This window comes from Amia ocellicauda, chromosome 22 (genome assembly GCF_036373705.1).
Source record: "Amia ocellicauda isolate fAmiCal2 chromosome 22, fAmiCal2.hap1, whole genome shotgun sequence".
Classification (NCBI taxonomy): domain Eukaryota; kingdom Metazoa; phylum Chordata; class Actinopteri; order Amiiformes; family Amiidae; genus Amia; species Amia ocellicauda.
Genome location: NC_089871.1, coordinates 9347984 through 9369040, shown reverse-complemented (window position 1 = coordinate 9369040; position 21057 = coordinate 9347984). Strand labels below are relative to the sequence as shown.

Sequence of the window (21057 nt, the reverse complement as noted above, 5' to 3'; positions counted from 1 at the left end):
GAGGGATGGTAAAGGACTAAGAGCTTACTATCACAATCCTAGGCCAAGGGGCAATTATTCCCCCCCAATGTATCCATTCATGGATTTAGCTTGTGTTAAATGCACGGTAAGGCAGTTGAAGTGCTTCTCATAGCAGATAAGATGCAGGCTTCACGGAGAAGAGCTGGGAAACAGAGACCTATGTGAAAGTCCCACCTCCCACCAACACCCGCACGCGCGCACACTCTGTCTCCAGCCAGGAAGGAACAAAGCCGGCAGTCACGTCCCAAAATAACAGCTGACATCAGGGCTGAGCTATGGGGTGGCTGTCCTGCAAGGCATGCTGGGACAGCCCTGGGAGGAGGAGGAGCCAGCCTGATCAGGGTACTGAACAGAGCTCTGCAACAAACCAAGCCTGGACATGGGCGTGAGGTGTGTGTGAAACGGTGCTAAGCATAAAATGGAGCAGACTTGAACACATAAGGATCAGTAATAACTTGGGCCCTGTCAACCAAAACAGACAATTGCAGTTAACTGAAAATTAATTTGTTGATTCTTTTAGTGTAGCTCATTGAAGTGTGCTAACGTTTGACTGAGGAAACGTTTTGGCCAAGATTCGATGGGATTGAAAACAAATAGTAACTTTTGACCTCCACTCCTATAGAGAAGATATTACCCACACTCCCCAGTCACCGCTAATGAGATCAAACTGGGTCTTTCAGAAACAGAATGGGTTTACTGGTTTATTGTCTCTGGATCTCCAAGCTTAAAGAATCTAAAAGCAATCAACTGTTTGCTATTCCCCCCCCATATTTCCTCACATTTAGTTTGTTTCCTCATGTTGTTCTGTTCCCTTGGACACAGTTCCTGAACTTACAATAGTACTTGAATCCCTGAAGGCAGTTTCAATGTTGCTTTTTGATCCTGTAGTATGAGGTCAGCTTTTCCTCTTTCAAGCTTTTGCAGTTAACGAACTCTCTCTCTCTAGGTCTATCTCAGTGTCCTGCGCTTGTTTTCATCCTGTCTCTCGGTCTCAGATTCTCTCACAGCGTGCATCTCTGTGTCAGTACTTTTCTCGCCGTCAGAACGTATTGGTCTGTTTCAGCTGCACACTTAAATCTCGTCCTCTCTCTCTCAGTTACCATCTCTTTGCGTGTCATTCTCTGAGCGTTGGTACCTTTGCGCGGTTGTTGCGGGCTGTGTTGTTGGTGCGGTGCAGCTCCTGGTCCGTGTCCTCGTCCGACGCTACGCTGTCGTAGTCATGCTGGTCGTCAGCATCACCATGATTGCGCAGCCCATAATCCAGGTTATCTGCAAGGGATACAGAGCCAGCGACAATTTAACACTAACCATTTTAACCACATTAACTGTCTCTTCCCTCAGTACCCATCTCCCACTCGTACTGTCCTATTACCTCAAGCATCCCTCTCCCTTGTCCCAAACCCTACATCCCCCATCCCCACAGTTCTAAGGCCTATTTGCCACTCCCCCCCTTCTTAACCTCAGTCCTGGCTACCCCCCTCACCCGTGGGGCTGGTCAGGCCCTTGCCATGCTGCCGTCTCTTGGCGTCACTCAGAATGTCGATGATCAGCGTGGCAAACTCCCTGGCATTGAACCGCGCCAGCTTCTGCCGACCCTGGGACACAAGAGAGAGTGCATTTGAGTTAGGTGTCTATATGAGAATTGAATTGTAGCTTTCGCCCAGTTTTTATTCAAATACAGCATTTAAACTTGAGAGAAAGAGAAAGAAACAAGGAAAAAGGTACAATCAGACAGGAGGAGATACAGGCAAGGGGACAAGCAAATAGGTAGGTGAACAGCTCTGGAGAGAGGCAGACAGCCAGACACACAACCAGAGAGAGACAGCCAGATGCAGACCAAGATGCAGACTGCTGCAAAGAAACAGAGGGGCAGACAACACAGAGAGAGAGAGAGAGAGAGAGAGACGCGAGGAGGGACACGGAGAGAGTCAAACATACAGACACAAAGTCATCCAGTACACAGACGCCTGCTAAGCTATCAGCATGTCTCTCTCTGTCTAATAACCACTCTCTCTCTCCCGCCTTTATTGGCTACAGCTACTGGAAAATAATTGTCCAAGCAGCTGGTAGTTACAAGAATAACATCGTTCACTGAAACGACAAACTCCGATAAAACACAGGCAAGGCCAGTCTGGCTTGGGGAATGCAGAAAACGCCACCCACGCTCTCTCCCCCTCAGATACCCTTAGCCTTCAGTTTCTCTCTCCTCTCACCCCGCTCTCTCGCTCATTCCTTTAATTTGTCTCATCTAAATATATTTGGTCTCGCTCTGTCTGTTTTACTCACCTCTGCCCTCAAAAAACAAACAAAAACAAAACAAAAAAAACAAAATACCACTCCCAAAAAGGAGCCAATCCCAGCCAATCACAGCTCAGAGAAAGGGGCGGGATTTGGACCAATCGGGAGGTAAGAGACGGGAAAGGGGGTTCTATAAACACTGGATCAAAGGTTATATGAACAACTCTCCATGGGAACACAAGGGATCTGATATTTCTCCAGGGACTGTCTCGCCAGATGTTTTCTGGCACAGCTGGAACTGGCACTCCTCCCTTTCTCTGGTTAGCTAGCTGGCCTAGGCCTGGCTGGCAGTGGGCAGCAGTCTCTATTTATATTCTCCGTGTCACTCCTTCACTTTCTCTCTCATTTTATTTCAACCAAATCTCTCTGATGGGTTTGGTGCTAGTCTCTTGGTGTGCTTGCTCTATATGCACTGGTGTGTGTGTGCGTCTATGTGTGTATTTCTGGTAATGGTGCGTGTGTGTGCGCATGTGATAGTTTCTCCCCTATATTTGTATCTATAAGTTATGCATGGGCCTGTGTGACTTTTAATCCGTGCGAGAATGTGTGTTACCTGGTTATCTATGCGCGAGTGTGTTTTACTTGGTTACCTGGCTGTGTGCCTGTGTGTGTGTGTGTGTGTGTGTGAGAGTTACCTGGTTGCGTGTGGCAGAGTACTCCGGATTGACAGGTAGGAATGGCACCGCACTGCGCTCCGTCACTAGCGTGCTGTGATTCTGTGTGGTCAGCCACACTGAGAGGGGGAGAGAGAGAGAGAGTAATTATGTCAGTAAATAGAAGCTAAAATCTAAAATGTATAATACCTGTATTTATTGTTGCCATCGCCCTGTTCTTGAGCACTGGGCCTGTCTATCAATGCTTTGGCAACACTGATATCAATTAGTCATGCCTATATAGCTTTTTAAATATAGCCAATTAAGTTGAATTTGAGAGAGCGAGAGAGACAGAGAGCAGCGAGGGGAGACTACCAGACAAACTGGCAAGGGACACAAGTGGCAGCTCTTATTTTCCACGTTGATGGGCATTAGGACCCAGCTCTGTCGCAAAGCACATTCCTCCATCTCCCTCTCCCTCTCTCTCTCTAGCTCGCTCCATCTCCCGTGGTCTGGCTGGGATTCAATGCAACTGGAAAGCATTCATTAGGGGTGGCATGGTCAGACTCCACAGTCCTGCTCACAGTCAGGCACACCGACACGCCCTCAGACTGCAGCCTTGTCTCTCCTAGAGGCCTGCCTGTCGATTTCCCGGGGGCCGAAACCCAGGCTGGACTACAGCCACCGTTTCAGCCGCAGCGCCCCCTTTTGAGACCAGTGACGAATGTCTGAATTCTCCGCCACACGTCAAGCTGAGGAATTCGACTTCCTGCAAACTGAGCTTTCTGTAAACAAGTCTGAGAAATGCCACACTCCTCATCTCGTCCCTGCGCTCCTCTACAGTGAATTTGCATGGGCGCCAGCCTTCCCCCTCTCCTCTCAACTCCATTACCGATGACTCGCTTACCTGTGCAGCTGCTGGTGGGGGGGAGAGTGGGGTACAAAGAGAGATGAGCAGATGCGATGTGAAAGAAGCAGCTCTCGATTCCGCAGAAAGAGGGAGGGAGGGAGAGAAGGAGGGGGAACAGGACAGGGATAGGGAGAGAGAAAGAGACTAAGAGATTTCCCTCCCAGTGCTCTCCCTCCCTCCTCCCACCTCCCTCCTCTCTCTCGATATCCTCTCACCGTCCCTCCTCATTCTCCCTCTCCCTCTCTCTCTTTCTGCAGCTCCCATTTTGAAGCACAGGGATGAGAAGGTTTAATAGGAAAGTGCACTGTGCCATTAGATTTGTTCACTCTGCTCCGTAGCTGGGACTGACTAGCACTGACCGCAATGTAACAGAGCGCTAGTGTGTGTGTTGAGGTTGTTGATCTGTGAGACAGTGGCAATGTATATCAGAGATGTTGGGCGTTGGGCTGCGTCAGTATCTGCAAGTATAGGTGTCAATCAGTTCCGTCATTGGATGAGCACAGAGTGTCTACTTGTGTGTCAGTGTACCAGCATGGTAGAGCATAAGTGTGTCAGTACCGCAGTGTGCCAGTAATTGGAAAATGGTGCGTTTCCGTCAATGTGCCAGCGCAATAGTGTTTGAGTCAGAGGGTGCATGCATCAGTGTCATCGATGTGCCAGGGCGTTGGCGGATTGGTGACAGGCTGACTCACCTGCGTCGTTCTCCCGGCGGTCCACTTCGTCGTACACGTCCATGGCCAGCTCCTCGAACAGGCGGTTATTGAGCTGCCAACCAGACACACAGACAGCCGGTTACCCCAGAGACCCACACACCCCCTCGCTTAACAATCCCTCTTGCCCCCCCAGTACAAGCCCCCTCTTTCTCTCTCCTCTCTTACCATCCATCCATCTATTCATCCATCTTTTACTCACCGCTTGCAATTTCTTCTTGGCAGCCTTGGCCAGCTCGGACAGATCCAGACTGCAAATACAGACAGACAGGCAGGCGGACAGACAGACACACACAGACAGAAAAGAGACAGTTATAAGACACATGCCTGGTTGTTGCGATTACATAAAGGAATGAAGGGAGAAGGATGAGTATGTGTGTGTGTAGGGGGTGTGGGGAATAATTGTCTCCTGTAACCTAAGAGACGCCAAATTCCAGATAATCGTAAACACAAGTAAAAAACGACAAGCATGGAAATGAATACGGTTTTCCAAAACAACACCACAGACATTTGTGAATTGGAACATGCAGGCCACTATCCTAAATGCCCTGGAATCCTTTCACACTGCCATGATACCATCCTCCTTTATGATGATGGTGGTGGTGGTTAGGTCTGGGACAGGCCTTGAAATGGGCAGTAAGTAGGGGTTTGGTTCCGAGAGAGACCTTAATACCCTGGCGCAACACCGCTCGAGAGGGAACGCCGGGCGATAAAAGGACAGACGGCTGTGAATTTCACAACAAAGCGTGGTCTCTGTAGGTTATGGCCTCGGTGTCTGTGCCAGGCCAGGCCTGTGCTCAGCCCCCGTGCCACACCGGAGCCCCGGACGCTGCGCTGCACTGTTCTCTGGGTTTCTACGGGGGCTCGGGGACGCAGCGCAGACTCATTTGGGTACTGCAGTCTGACTCAGCTCAGGCTTTAGAAGCTGCAAGTTCCTGTACTGGAGCCAAAATCATATGGGGAATGTCATGCTGTTTTTAAACTATACAGAATAAAATGTGAACAGACAGACTTTGAGATTCGAACACAGGAGTGGGCATTTTGATTGTCTTTGTTTTGGTTATAATTATTATTAGTAGTAGTATACTTTATTTACATGGTGACACATTCATCAAATCCGGGCACCCTGCTTCACTGCGAGTTTGTACAAGAACCTGGAGCTTTTAAACTCTGAAAGGGATTGGAGAGTCTTGAGCTGCAGGCCCCTAAGCTGTGAGAGCAGTAGGGGTAACTCAATAAAGCAGAACCCATTCAAATTCCTCTCTCTCTCTCTCCATCTGTCTGTCTGTGGTTAATGGGATATGAGGGGAGGAGAGAGAGAGGGAGGGAGCAGATCTCAGGGAGACAGCCCCCGGGAGTGCATGTGAGAGCAGGAGAGAGGGTGGAGTGGTGGCGGAGGGGGAGAGAGTAGAAAAAGCGATACCTCTGCGTCGGGCACTTATGCCCAGCTCTGCCTCCAGCGCAGCGAGATGGAGAGAACAGGAAACAAGTGAGCAAGAGAGAGAGAGAGAGAAAGAGAGAGATAGACACACCCGGCATCAACACAAACGCCTCCCCCACCCTCCTTTACCGTCCCCCCAACCCACCCCCCACACATACACACCTCCTACTACCATAACCTCTCTCTACATCCCATCATCTCTCCATTAACCACCCCCTCCCATCCAGACAACTCTCAGGCACTCATGGCCCCCTTCGGTTGAAACCATGTGACTGGGCCACTGATTCAGGTCGAGGAACCTTGTTAAATCAGGCCTGGTTTGTTGATGATTAAGTTTGCTGAAGGCTGATTCAGTCTAGAGAGAAAACTGTGATGACAGAGTAGGGATGGGGGGTGCTGTAAGACAACTGACGGCCACTCCATCGATTTCTAGGAGTCTAGGGGGGTTTGAGAACAACTGACAACTGAAATAAATGTATTAACACAAAAGTTGTCACTAAGCAGCCCATTGACCTTCAGTCCCGGCCTGCAGCATGGTACACTGCTCCCTCTTGTGGTTAAAACAGAAACAACCTGTGCAGTTTGCCATGAACTTCACTTTCCCTTCAAATGTTGGCACCTCTCCTATAAAAATACTATATAAAAGAAATGTCTCCTAAACTCCTTGGTTAAAGCTCATCTGATTGACGTCCCTGCTGGTGCAGATGTTTATGACTATCATCAGGTATGTGCAGAGGTAATAAAGATGCCATTCCCCACTCTGACAGAGATGGTCTTTTCAGTGACAGCCGCCTGCCTCACCTCCACACACCCCGCCCGCTATTAACCTCACTCAGCCTGGACTGTTCCAGCAAATCGGCATGCACAGACACACACCCACACCCACGCATACACACCTACCTGTCTGCCATCTGAGGAATGATGTAATGCCCGTTCTTGTGATCTGTAGGGAAGCAGATGGGAAACACGCAGCGACATGAGAATGAGGAACAAAGGGAACCTGGAGATCTCTGCATTCCAGAGCAGTGGAGTCATGACAGCGGAGGTGCTTGTCAGGTTCTGGCTGATTGTAGTTTTAAAAGGTTTTGAGAATCAATTACACAAACAGCAATTCAACAAACGTTAAAGGTCCCAAGCAGGAATAGTTAAATCAATATTAACCACATTGTAGGAAGTCACAAGAAATGTTAACCTCAGTTATTGTCACCAGAGGAGGAAAACAAAAAGAGACAAGACGCTCACCTGGCCGCCGCCCACACAGGTAGAAGGCCAGTCTGTCGGTCAGCTCGTACTGACACTCCACTAGCCGCTCTGCCAGCTCCACGTGACCTGCTTGCCTGGCACAGGGAGGAGGGCAAAGATCATTCAGGTGTGGGCACATCCACAGCACTGTATACAAGTCAGGGTGTGTGCCCTGGGTCTGCCTGTTAAAGCAAGGACTGGATAATGACTGTGCCTCAGATTAATGGGAATATGTTCAGCAAGCGCCTGTTATCTACACAGAGAGGCCTGGTCTGGGGAGAGGTCTGATTGAAGACGCAGAGCTGAAACACTGCTCTGAATCTTAGCATCTGGTGTGAGGAGAGGGAGAGGGAGATATGGAAGTGTGAGATCTTTCTCCCAGAGGTAGTGAACTAATTCTGAGATGGAGGGATTGAGGGAGATGTGAAGGAGCATTATGTTTACAGAGGGGGACGGAAACATTCTGCATAGAGCCCATCAGGCCCTAGGGGACTCTCCACATTATCCTGAACAGATGGCCTGCCAGTCTACCCGAGAGTGGTGCCCTGTCGGCCTGCGTCTCTGTGTAGCGCTGCGTGTCTGAGACCCTGCATCACCTGCACACTGTCTGCAAATCGTACCTCGAGAGACGAACACACGATATCGACCTGATAAAGAACACGTCCACGCATTGTTCTGGAAATGGTCCTTCTAAAAGCACTGAGTGAAGTCTGAAGTGAAACACTGTAGCGCAGGGAAAGGAACACATTCAAAAGAGAAGGGGGGCAGGGGGAGGGAGGACAATGCTTCTCCCGACTCCTGTCTTCTCAGCACAGAGATCTGCTCAGCTTGCTCTGAAAGTCTCATCTGCAAAGTCTATGCACGATAAAATACTGTGAGGAAACAAAGGCAGCTGCAGCAGAAACGGAAAAACGTTGCCCGTTTTCCACTAAGCAAGAGCTACTAAAAAAAAAAAAAAAACGTCTGGGCAGGGTGGGCTGGGCCTAAGAGTCTCACCTGGCGTAGTCCATGGGGGTCCTGCCGTTGATGTCGGGGGCCCCAGGGTCAGCGCCGTACACCACCAGGAGTTCGGCCTGCAGCACCTGGCCAGCCTTGGCCGCCACATGCAGGGGAGTGGTGCCCTTCTCCTGCAGAGTGACCAGAGAGTGAGGTTTACTGAACATTTGTGTGAACATGTTTTTGTATCTGTTTTTCATTACCTGACGGTTTATTTTTTCATTTTCATCTTTCCTGTATCTGTAAATGCCTCTGAAATACCTGTGTAAACTCGTCGTGCCAATAAAGTTAATTTTGAATTTGAACTTGATTTTGAAATAGGAACAGTGAGTGAGTGAGAGAGAGAGAGGGGAGAGAAGGCTGGAGGGACGGAGATGGACAGAGACATTATAATTAACAATCCCATGCATTGGATTTTTTTGGTTTTTGTAAAATGTGACAAACAAACATTTTCTCTGTCCAATACCACCAGAACAGAAGAACATAACCTGGTCAGATCAGTGGCAAGCCCACAGAGAGCAATGGAGCCCTTTACACAACTAGTTGATGTGTATATATAACCCCTCCTGCCATAGATTTATATTACACGAAAGATGCTCATCAAGTGTAACAGTTAAGGTTGGGGTCAGGGGTCAGGTTTAGGGTTACAGACAAGAGCCCGAGGGTTTAAGCTTATACGTGTGATCAGCAACTGAGCTCTGAGAAAACACACAAATCACCCAGGGCTTATTCCTGTGCTATTCCTACACAAATCCAGTGGGAATTTGCAGCCATTAGTGGGAAGTGTTACCGTGACTTTACAGTGAATTGATAGGGTGAGAAGGCTTCAGAGGGGGAATAAGTGAGAGGGGAAGGACAGAGAAAGCGAGAGAGCAAAGGAGGTGAGAAAGAGAGGGAGATTCAGAAGGGAAGGGGGAGGAATGGAGGATGGAAGTGTAGGAGATTAAGAGTGAGAGAGTGCATTAAAAGACAGGGATTCGAGAGAGAAAAGAGAGAGGGAAGGAGGGAATCTGTCGGTTGTGGAGGTGCTGTGGCAGGTTGGTGGGGTACAGGATGGGTAGAGGGGAGAATGGCGGCGCAGTGTTTACCGGGTGGAAGAAGTTGGCCTGTGCTCCAAGAGACAGCAACCGCAGACAGGTCTCCAGACTTCCTGTCCGTACACTGGAGTGCAGTTGCTGAGAGAGAGAGAGAGAGAGAATCATGAGAATCATCCCTCCCTTCTTTCCAAGGTCCAAGTGTGCCGGGGGGCCCGAACACCCCTGGTCCCTGACCCCCGACCTCTGACCTTGCTGAGGTCCTTGGTGGTGACCCCGTCGTCATCTCGGCAGGGCAGCTTGTGCACGAAAGCCAGCATCTGATACTTGGCTCGGATGAACTCCGACTTGGTGGGGCTGTGGACAGACACGTGGGAAAGGCTCAGAGACAGGACAGGGAAGGGAAGGTTTATGGAAATGCACAGGGTATGGGATGGTGAGACGGTGAAGCTTAATGGAGGAGCACACTTACTGGACCTTGTCCTGGGGGTTGGGTTTCCGGCGGCCGCTCTGCACCTGCGCCGGGTCAAGGAGGGAATGCTCCCAGATGGAGTTGGCGCCATTACTGGCCAGAGTCTGCACCATCTGGAAAAAAAGCAACACAATCATCATCCTCTGACACGCAGCGCTGCAATCTATCACCCGGACACACACTCCATTACTATCAGTCTGAAATACTCTCTCATTCTCCGTCTAACACCTGTCATCTTCCTGCTGGCCTCCCTGCCTCCCTCTCTCGCTCTCTGTGTCTAAATTCAAATTCACATCCAATAAGGGCTTTATTGGCATGACATAATAAGATAAGAGGCCTTGCCAAAACATGAAAACATTATCCCGTCAATGTCGGTTCAGTGTTCAGACACAGGAGCAGCCCTGCTACTGCTGACAGAATGGCAAAATGTGTACAAGAACATTCACGTGTACACAAGCACACAAAAAGACAAAGCTTAGAGTCCAGGGATATTAAAATGAGTGGCAGCCTTGACACAGATAAAATGCAATGCAATGAAAAGAAATGGGGCACAATTTATATCCCAGCAATGCCCTCTCTCCGTCTCCCTCTCTGCCTATACTGGAATGACATCTCAATCGCTCGTTCATTTACTTTCTGTTAGCCACCTCTCTTACTCTGAGTTAGAAACGTATGATCGTCCATTCTCCCTCTCAGTGCCTCACCCACTCCTTTCTCTCCCAGTCTGTAGCCCAGTCTCTATACTCCCCGTACTCTCAACACCCCCCTCCAGTCCCAAATTCCCGTCAGGCCCCGAGTCCCACCCAGCTCCCCCAGTCCCCTTATTCTGCCTGTTCCCCCCAGTGCCCACTAGGCCCACTCCTCCATTCCACCCAGTACCTGCAGCAGTGATGGAGGCCAGCCGCTGTGGCGCAGGTGTTTGACGATGGAGATGTGGCGGCCCAGGCTCCGGTGCACCGAGCAGCATTCGTCACAGATCAGCACACCGCGGTTTATACTGGTCCAGCCAGGGTCTGAAACACAGCACAAACATACACTGAGAGACTGAAGGGCCCCACAGGGAGTTTCATGACAAATGAGCAGAAATTATTAGCTGTGTCTGAGTTACCCAACCAGGCCGATACACAGCGGTTGTGGATTACTCTCCCAAGGGGAAATGTAAGGGACCTTTTCCCAAGTCCCAAGCCAGATAATAATTCTGAGCCATTTTAGTAAAAATAAATACTCGTTTTTTAGATGACTACAAAGACGTGACAAAATGCCGTCTAAAAACCTCCAAATTTTCACTATTGAAACTATCATTTAATTCTTCATTTTGTATACATTTTAACAATGTATGTTAAGATATGTATTCATGTTTTTTTTTTTTTTTTTTTTAATTTTTTGAAATACTATTGCCAATTTGGTGATCACCCTCAGGAATTCATAATACAGGAAGAGACCTAGCCTACTTCCTGTGTGGGGTGTAGTGAGCGGAGCTCCTGGGAGTAGGAGTGTAAGGGAGAAAACACACACACAGACACAGGCACACACACACACACATGAGTTTTCTGGGATTACACTCTGTATTCTCTCTATTTTATTTGACTAAAACATCTTATTGAGAAATCATGTTTGTTAAGACAAAGAGACAGAGATACACACAGAGACAGGAAACATTGAGATACAGACTGCTAAGACACATATGTGCCTGTGTGTGCAGGCATGCACGTACGTACGTACGTACGTACACACACACACACACACACACACACACAATCCAGTACACACCTCGATGTTTACAATGGGGTTACTACAATGAAGCAAAGATAACCCATTCCTTATTTGTCTGCTACATAAAAAACAGCTCACAATTCAACACAATAAGACTGCAGCTACACAGCGAGGCACCAATACACAGGCTGACACAAAGACATACACAGAGACAGAGAGGGAAAGGAGGAGGAGGAAGGAGCTAACAAACCCGGGGAAACACTGACTACTAAGCAGAGAGGAAGACACAGACAGCACACACTGCCATGCTGGTCACATGACCAACCACATGTGCCAGTGAATCAGAGTGGGCTGCTGTGATAGACCAGGATGGAAAACGTGACTTCAGTCCAATTAATATATTCATAAACTTCTCAAAACAAAACAAAAAACAGAAATAAAAGAAGAAAAAAAACACTGCTTATTTCTCCAAGCAGCCAGAGTGCAGTCAGGATCTTGCAGATGCAGGCAAGGGTGACAACTAGTCACCATCCCAGTGCAAGTGACATTTCAACAGCAAAACATTCCCTCAAAATTATTTTCCCCTCACAGAGCTTCCGAAAACATTACGGCTATAAGCTGAGCAGTGAGAACCGTAAGATGGAAACAGGCTGAGCCCGGGAGAGGGCTTAGTCTTGGTGGAGGAGAGAGAGAGAAAAGAGGAGGGTGCGGGGGGAAGAGAGTGAGTGTGAGAGAGAGAGAAAGAGGGAGTGAGAGCAGTCTGATACAATCACTCATATTACAGGCTCAATTAAAACAGTCAGTAGCCCATAGATAAAGAGAGAGGGAAAGAGACAAAGAGAAGGGGGAAGCAGATTAACAAACAGAGAGAAATGAGGCAGAGATAGAGAGATAGGAAGTGAAACAAACAGACAGGAAACGAGGTGATGGGACACAGCAGGGGAAGAGAGAGAGAGGGGAGGAGAGAGGGAGAGAGAGAGAGATGATTAAAGCCTACAATATCCCCCCTAGTGCTTGACTTTATTAGACTGCGACAGAGCTTGAGGTGCATAAACAAATAAAATAAAAATAAAACGTTATTTTAAAATTAAGCTAAATTATCATATATATTTCTCCAGACCCTGGCAGTCATTTCCATGGGTGTTTCCCAGTCTGACTTTACTGAAGATAAAATGACAAATATAAATGCACTGCAGCAGTGTGCACGATGCTTTGGATCAGCTGCACAGAGAGCTGACTCTCAACCAGAGCAGATGCGTCCTTAATGTGTTCAGAATCGAGAGAAAACACACGTGCACAACCAAACACACACAAAGACAGACACATGTATGGTTGTGCGCAACCACAGACACTGACACACACAGGCAGAAGCGGGAAGAAATTATCATATCTGATCATTCTGAGCAAGGGAATAAACTGAGCAAATAGATTACTGGGAAAAGTGAATTTCAACCCTGGTTATGATGACAGGGGGGTCAGCAACACCATGAACCCCAACGAAAATATTGTGGATCGAGGCAGGGAAAGATCTAACACTGAGAGGAGTACCCCCTGTGGTCAGAGAGTGGCATAACATTCAGAGCACAGTGACCTTGCTGCGGGGAAAGTTCACTGCTGACACCTACTGAAATCCAGGTGGACAGGTATGGAGAGGCCTGAGGACCAAACAGCATGGAGCTACATGACTAGGAATCACGTCACATCAGTGCTGGACTCCTGCAGTGACAGGTCTGCCCTGCGAGGGGCCGTTTCTACAGCTACAGCTTGTGGTTCACAGCGATCATTGTTATTTAGATGTTGGTTTCCAGCAGCCTGGCCATTTACCCTTTTAACCCTTGTGCTGCTTGAAATCACACTGCCATTCTGCTCACCTTTGAGCTATGGGGAAAGTATTGTTGTATAAGCATCTGAGCTAATGCTTTTATAACATGTCTATTCCTATTGAAAAGCACAGATGATTACTCACTGTGCAATAGGTGGCTATAGTAAAGGCACAGTGTAATAGTCCTGTTACAATGGAAGGTGGTCGTATAAGTGCAGTATAACAACTACAACTACAACCTGGGGCTATTGTACAAGTACAGTTTAATGGTCTTGTTACAATAGGTGTCTACTGTAAAGATACAGTAGACTGGCTACAAATATGGTTTTCTAGTAGCAGCACAGTAGCAGACACTTGGGACTTGCCAAGAGACTATGAGCCACCATGCAGTGCCAGACTACACTTCCCTATAAGCACCTCTTACCCATAGTCCTTTGCAGCAGTTTGAAGTGCCAAGGTTTAAGGGCTTGCCATCCTTGTATATTTTACATCAAAGGAACGGAACACAAAAGTAACAAATTGCACCACAGCTGCAACAAAAGCAGAGAGGATGAGTAACCATATAGTATAATATCACACAGGGTAGAAAACCTAGCTGAGGATTATTTTTAACGTAAGCCAATGTCTTCCTCCTCTTCACCACTAACTCATTATTGTTTCACCCAAACTCTCTCCTTGCTATTCAGTAAAAAATAAATAAAAAAACAACAATGAATCTACTCTCTCTCCCTTGATTTGCATTTCAGGTATAAATGGAAAAAACAAATAGAAAATGACAAAGCAACACTAAGGAATGGGGCTTCCCGGCAGCCTACAGGTCAGCAGCAGTGCGTTCAGTAACAATGTAGCATTTTCCCGCAGAGCCCCAGGAGCAATTAACAGCTTTATTACAATAAAATCTCCCCAATCAGTTAATTAAGCACGACCCTGAAGGTAGCAGCACCCACGCACACAAACTCTAATTAACATGTACTGGTAAAATTCTATTTGCAAAACCTCCCAATTTTTAATATATTTATTTAAATGGTACAATGTCTAACATTAATAACTCAATCAGTCCATAACAAAAACAAAATTACATGCTCCAGGACTGTATATACTACACAACGTTCCCATCAGGGTCTGTTATCTCCAAGGGTCACCGATGACATCACAGCAAGGGCCATGTCATCAGTGAGGAGTCCTGAAACAGTCAGTATTCAGAGGGCTTTAAATGCCTGTTTTTAGCTCCAATCACGGGGTTACATTGTTAATGCGCACGGACACGGCCCTGAAACGCTGCTGAAAACCAGTCACAGAGCATCCAGAAATAGCACATTCATAGCTGAGGAAAATTAACAGTGCAGTTGTCTGACTTTGCAGAGACCCGAGGCCTGTACAGGTTGAGCTAAGAGACACACACTGCTTGAAGCGTTAATCTGTTTTTTTTCTAATTGGATGCAAGCAGTGTGAAGGGGTGTGTGTGTGCTAGTGGGGTGCTCCAACTGTACATCACGGTGGCATGACTGGGTTTAAGCTCCATTAAATTGCCCTGACAGGTCCATGAGCAGGCAGCCTCATATTAGACCTCAGGGGGACAGATGTTTATCCACTACAGATGTGCACAAGGGAGGCAGGGATGGTTGTCCAGGCACCCAGAAGCATCAGCCCAGATGGGAACAGGGTGAGAGAATGAGAGAGCGAGCAAGGGAGGAAACGACGCTAAGTAAACTGCACCAAGACAGGGAGATCAAGAGAGAGAGACTGGTGTTGGTTCTATGTGACCTACAAATGGGTAGGGCTTGGACATTGCGTGTTTCTACAGACACAAGAAAATGATTCAGGACTAAAGGAGTCATCTAGAGACTGGCGCTCGGCCTAACTCTTCTTCCCTCTGTCGAGGTCAGATGATGTGTGAGTGTTGTGGAAACAGAAAACAGCCCGCCGCTACAGGAAGTGAGTCAGCCCCCCGGAGAGGACCCCAGTGTGGCGGCTATTCTTCCAAAGCATGTCACGGATGCTGCTGGAGGGAGGAAAAATTTTAAGAAATATGCAAAACCTTGGAGCGTGTTTCTGATCATGCCAGGCTGGTGCGGTGCAGGCCAGACGGATTTGCCCGCACTGATGTTTGAGCTCTGAATCCTGTGGTAATTAGCCCAGTACAAGCCCTGTTTCAATGGCAGGGTGTCCTTTAACTCGGTGTAAAAATGATAAAGCAGTTACTAACGCATCGCGTGAGCACCGCTTTGTCTCACCCTGCCGCTGCTTAGTGTGTGAGGGTAATGCGATTCCACACGCATGCTGAGAGAGAGGGAGACACACACACACATACACAGACAGACACACACAATGATCAGCATACTGTACACACAGATAAAACAGACACGCGAAAACATGGGAACATATGCAGACACACAAAGGGACGCAGATGGAAGCAAACACTCCAACCAACCTCAGATGCTGTCCTATACACACACACAACCAGATATTTTCAAGACACAGTGATCACAGGCCGAGATACAGTCAGACACCCAGTGCCAGTGCCGTACCCCCTCGCTGTCCATTCAGGACAGCATGCAGGCCCGGCCTCCAATACAGGCACACAGCTCCCCCCACACTGCAGCTTGCTCCATTTCAGGATTTGGAGGCTGCTGACACTCCTACACAGCACACCACTGAAGCAGCTACCATCACCATGACTTCACCGCTAGCTACCAGTCCAATCGCATTCACAATTAAGCAGAATTGGACCACAGGGACCCTCTGGTGGCGGGTGAATTAGACTGTAGAGCCAGAAACTAAAGCTCACCTGGACCAGATCACCTTGCTGTGCTTCCATACCAAATCACCCAAACTGCCACAATCATCCCTGGTGGTCATGTCAGAAATCAGAGATGAACACCCACGGACCTCTGTGTGATTTTGGCATGGAATGACCGAATAGGGGTCTCTTCTTGTTTGTTTTAAGGGGCAATTTCTCAGTAGACAGGTAGCCTCCATTGTGAGCTCATATCTGTAAATGCTGCACTGGATCCCAATTTACACTGAAAATCTGCAGTCTAACAGCATTGATCTAAACTTAGCTTCGCACAAGAACTCGTGTTGTTCTTGTTATTTTAAGGTGTTCACGAGCCCAGGGTGAAGAAAGAAAAAAGGTTACAATTGGCTTTGTAGAAGTAACAGTTAAAGTGTATCTGAAAGTGTCAAGAGATCTGTGACAAAATGCATCACAGACGAAGACTGAAGCCATGTACCTGGAGATTAATTGAAAGTGAAAAAAGCAGAGCAAAATTCTCTCTGAAGGGTTAGCCCATGGGTTGGTTCCTGCTGTCACTTTCCTGGCAACCAGTTCTTGTCAATATACCTTCTAGGTTAGCCTTCACCCCTGCACACGTGCCAACTAGACATTCTGCCACAAGGCGGTCTGTGGCTTCTCCCTTCTTTGTTCAGTCCCTATGCCCCTAGCCCAGAACCCAGTCTCTCTAACTGTCCTGTCAAGCAGCATCTACATTTCAATGGGGTTAAGATCAGGGGACCAGCAAAAGAGAAAAACAAAAAAAACTCTTCAGATCCAAGTAATTCAGGTGGAGTCAAGCTGCTGCCTGTGCACCACCAAACGCCCAGGCCTTCACCTTAGTGCCTCAAGGGCCTGATTTTCCAAAGCTGGTAAATGATTGCCGCGTGAGTAAGAACAGCCGTTTCAATGCAGTTTATTACACGTTTCGCACTTTCAAATTAAGATCATCTTGTGGGGGCTATTCTGCACCATTCTGAGTGGGAAGATAAGCTCCTGGCATGTTGCGGTAAATCTCAAGCACACGTAATAGCCGTAGTCACAAGGAGAACCCGTACCAATTTTAGGAAATCAAGTACCAAGTGTTTTCTGTACAGTTGCGTGACACTCTCTCACCTGGTTTTCTAACCCAACACCGTTTCCTCTTGGAGATGAGGAATTCAGACTCTTTCTTGAGCCCAAAACACTGTGGTCCTATGCTCCTTTGACCAATCATGGCACAGCCGTTAGTCCCATTTCCCCCACCTCGGCTAACATCTTCTTCCCGCCATGTCATCTTCACTCCAGCATTCCTTTGATATGGAAGACTGCTAATGTGGAACTGAAATCCAAGTGGACTGCTGGTCAGGACAGGACTGACCTTGCGGAGAGGTATTCTGCCTTCTCTATTAGTTATATTTCTATTTCTGCCTCAGACATTTGTTTGCATAGCTGCCTGATTTTCTATATCTCTGGGTGACTGTGGTTTATACTCCATTATAATTAGATTTTGGTATCTAGAGCACCTTTCACCCCACTATAGTGGCTTCAGTGCCGCACATGAGGTGGCAATGCAAAGGTTAGGGCTGGTCTGTCAGAGCATGAACAGGATATATGAAGAGGTACAATATCATTCCATTGTTAAATGTCACTTAATACCAAGAGGAATGTAACTTGTGGGTAAAAGGTTTGTTTCAACACGATAATGACCTTTAGCATAATGCCAGTCTAAACCTGAATTCCTGAAACACTGAATGGAAAATGTGAGGTTTTTAAAAATTATACTCTCCCATCTCGTCAGTGCCTGGCAGTAACCTTATTAAAGCAATGTGGGATGATCCTGACAATACAGTGAATAGGAAGAGTCCAACCAGCATAAATACATAGACAGACATACACAGTGATAGTTCATCTGCACACACTCTGAGGGGGGATTTGGATGAGAACAGTATGCCGTACAATGATGGGACTGAAAATACTCCTTTGCACAGAGTTGCAGAGGGCTGACACTGGCCACAGTGACATGTAGAAGTGGTTCTTTCAGCAAGGGAAGGATGAAATGATGGGGATGATTTGCTACTGCAAACCAAAGGACCCTAACAGCACCCTCTAGTTTGTGACCTTTCTTATGTTAGTTCAGTAAGATGCGTCTGCTCTATGTATTCTTTATGGAAAGGTTAATGCATTTTGTAGTAATTAGTAGTTTTACGTTAATGGTAACTTTCTTACTTGGGCGGCAATGACATCATCCCAATGTAGCAACCATTTGCTCGATGGAGCGTATGGAATATATATTTTTTATACTCTTTGGACAGGAAAACAAAAGATGGGTAAACTTATCCTCTATTTGCAAACCTCAGTAGTTGCATCCCCTTGTCAGAGACCTTCAGAACCATAGTTGCCAAGTACATTCTGGCAGCACGGTCAGCTGCAGGGGGCAGGTGAGCGGTGCAGCTAGCCGTGGGGGCAGGCGGGCAGGCGGGCGCTGAGTGGCCTCTCTGCAGAGCGGGAGCTGCAGCAGCTGCTCCTGCCAGCCTCCCTCCCCCCGTGCTCTGACAGGTGAGGTTGTGGGTGTGAAGGCCGGCAGGGTGGGGACACAGCAAGGAGACCAGCACAGCAACACTTTAACTAGGGCACAGCTACCACACAGGTTAGTATCGTTAAAATTAAAATAAATATATAAATGTATCCTATAGACTGGGAACCAATCCCTCCGATGTTGCAATGCTGAGTCTGGACCAAAATAACTGCATGAAGCCTGCTAACCCTTAGACGTCTTTAACAATTTCTCCTTCAGTTAGTTCACCTTAATAATAGAGGTTTTGCAAACTCTGTAGTTTCCAGTGCTTAGTAATTCAGCTCTGTGTCAGGGAGCTGAAGTGCTTCTAAGTGCATGCTCCAAGTGCTGAATTAAACTGAATTCAAACGAATACTATAATAAATGAATGTGTACAGTGAGTTGACTGTTGCAGAACATTACTGAAGGTGTGCTAAATTACCAAATTGAAAATGGACATCCCTATCAAATATAGCTTGTTACTCACAATAGAAACCACTAGAAGGAGACCACACGGTTTCTATTGCTGGTGATTTAGGATGTGATGCACAGCTTTTCGAGACTACTTTTCTGCTTATGTTCCCTAGACTTGGCACCACGGAGCCCTAGTTGTCTAAACGTTTGGCGTCAGCTGCGTTCATTCAGCCTCCTACAGGATTGACAGCAGTAACTGGCACCAGTATGTGACCGTTAACCACACTATCCATTCCTAAGCCAACGCTGAGGTATCTTCACTAGGACCTAACATTAAAATAATAATAATTGCTTAGTCACTTAGAGGCAGTGGAGAAGAAGGGGGTTAAGGGCTTGCAACAGAAGGCGACATCGGCATAGGCTGACGTGCCCCCCGGCCGTAGAGGAGCACAAGTTTTGCACCACATCCGATAGACGGAGATACGATTCCGGTATTTTGCAATAATTCAGACACCGAGGACCACAAACAACCAAAACTGATCATTTCCCATACATGCAATGACACGTTCAGAGGCGGTGAGCTACCGAAAAGCAATCCAGATCACAATGCCTGACTTCATTATAAAGGGCCCCGGGGGCGACACCGGAAAATTGTCTAGCACAAAAAAAAGCCATTAAATAATGTCACCCAGTCCATTGCTTTTGTTGTCGAATTGATTAAATTAATAATAACAGTAAGCATAATGATTTCAGATGTATTTGCAAAGTATTTACAACCCCGGCAACACAGACGCCCATAGAAATGGCTTTAACAAATGCAGCGATCTGTGCACAGGAAAAGACAGCTGCTGAAACTGCGGATTATCTCGAAAATAACACTGGAAATAGAGTTGTTTTTAAAATACCACCCCTCATAATGCCTCCATCATAATGATAATAAAAACCATACCTAATAATGCACTAATATGTATGACACCGCTTGTGCTCAAATAAAACCAATCGAAATGAGAATAAACACCTCGTATTTGTACCTAACAGTAAAACTATCCATATTCCCAATCCGTTTCTGACCGCAGACACAACATGCTGCCCTAAAAAAATGGTCTCGGTCCAATAAACTGGACGGAAAACTAGGCCGCGCCGTCCGCCAGGAAGATTCGGCCATTTTCCTGCTTTTTCGATCCCAGCATGTGACCGCAGACGCCGGGCTCCCTCCATCCCTCCCCCGCAGCTCATCTCCGCTCCTGTAACAACGCCTTGTTTTTCCGCTGCCTCTTACCTGGCGCGCTGCAGTCGGCACACACTTCGCTTCTTGGTACTTTCCGTGACATGGTGGTGTGTGTGCGCAGGATTGTGTGCCGTCCTTCCCGTTGCTGTCGTCTTTCTTTCCCCGCACGAAGGCTCCAATTCCCGTAGCGCCAGCGCCGAGTCCCCCGGAAGCCTCGCCGTCAGAAGCAGGTTGCCCGGCCCTGGCTTCGGTCGCTGTGTCCGCGCTCTTCAGTGCCAGATATTCCCCGGTTTTGCAGTTTTACGTTGCGGGTCCCTTCCGAGCGGCGGGGGTTATGAAGACAACTTGAATAATAATCGCAGTCATTGAGGGCAGGAGAGGGGACTGTGTGTGTCTGCGTGTGGGGGGAATAACTGCACTTTTGTTCCTAATGTTCACTCGGCATAGAGATATTCCTTTCCCCCCTGCACACCGTCTCTCCGTCTGCTCAGTGTCGCAGCCAGGGGGTGTTCAGACCACAATAAGCAGTGAGATCACTGAGAAGCTTCTCCACTACATCACCCTGCTGTAGGCTCATGCACTTTACTGTACACACACTGGGGAAGGAGGGATTTGTTGTTGTGTGGTTTTGGTTTTTTTTTTTTCGGGGGGGAGGCAGTGCCTGTGGTCAGGGCAGACTGCGTAAATGTGCGTGAGAAAAAGTGTGCAAAAAGTACCACTGACCATAGTTTGGCATCTTGTCAACACTAGCAGTGTATCTGATTAGAAGAAAAAATGGAAAACCCAATAATAATAATAATAATAATAATAATAATAATAATACAAAATTTACATTTTGGCCTTTACAGTGTCTG

At 47.5% G+C, this 21057-nt stretch overlaps 1 protein-coding gene across 3 annotated transcripts in view; it reads right to left on the bottom strand.

Annotated features, from left to right (window-relative positions):
- The window catches only part of git1 (G protein-coupled receptor kinase interacting ArfGAP 1), a 30626-nt gene extending 9861 nt beyond the window's left edge, over positions 1 to 20765 (bottom strand). Inside the window, exons 1-14 of one of the 3 annotated variants that reach the window (XM_066695958.1) lie at positions 20255 to 20765; positions 10597 to 10730; positions 9718 to 9830; positions 9497 to 9602; positions 9300 to 9386; positions 8212 to 8342; positions 7216 to 7310; positions 6874 to 6916; positions 5956 to 5982; positions 4735 to 4783; positions 4515 to 4587; positions 2955 to 3052; positions 1505 to 1616; positions 1157 to 1290 (exon numbers count right to left, since the gene is read on the bottom strand). In XM_066695958.1, the coding sequence (XP_066552055.1) occupies positions 1157 to 1290; positions 1505 to 1616; positions 2955 to 3052; positions 4515 to 4587; positions 4735 to 4783; positions 5956 to 5982; positions 6874 to 6916; positions 7216 to 7310; positions 8212 to 8342; positions 9300 to 9386; positions 9497 to 9602; positions 9718 to 9830; positions 10597 to 10730; positions 20255 to 20306 (1254 nt within the window). In that variant the 5' untranslated portion in view covers positions 20307 to 20765. The remainder of the gene's footprint in view (positions 1 to 1156; positions 1291 to 1504; positions 1617 to 2954; positions 3053 to 4514; positions 4588 to 4734; positions 4784 to 5955; positions 5983 to 6873; positions 6917 to 7215; positions 7311 to 8211; positions 8343 to 9299; positions 9387 to 9496; positions 9603 to 9717; positions 9831 to 10596; positions 10731 to 20254) is intronic. The other 2 variants (XM_066695960.1, XM_066695959.1) reach the window with 2 other exon arrangements.
- Positions 20766 to 21057: the final 292 nt, after the last annotated feature.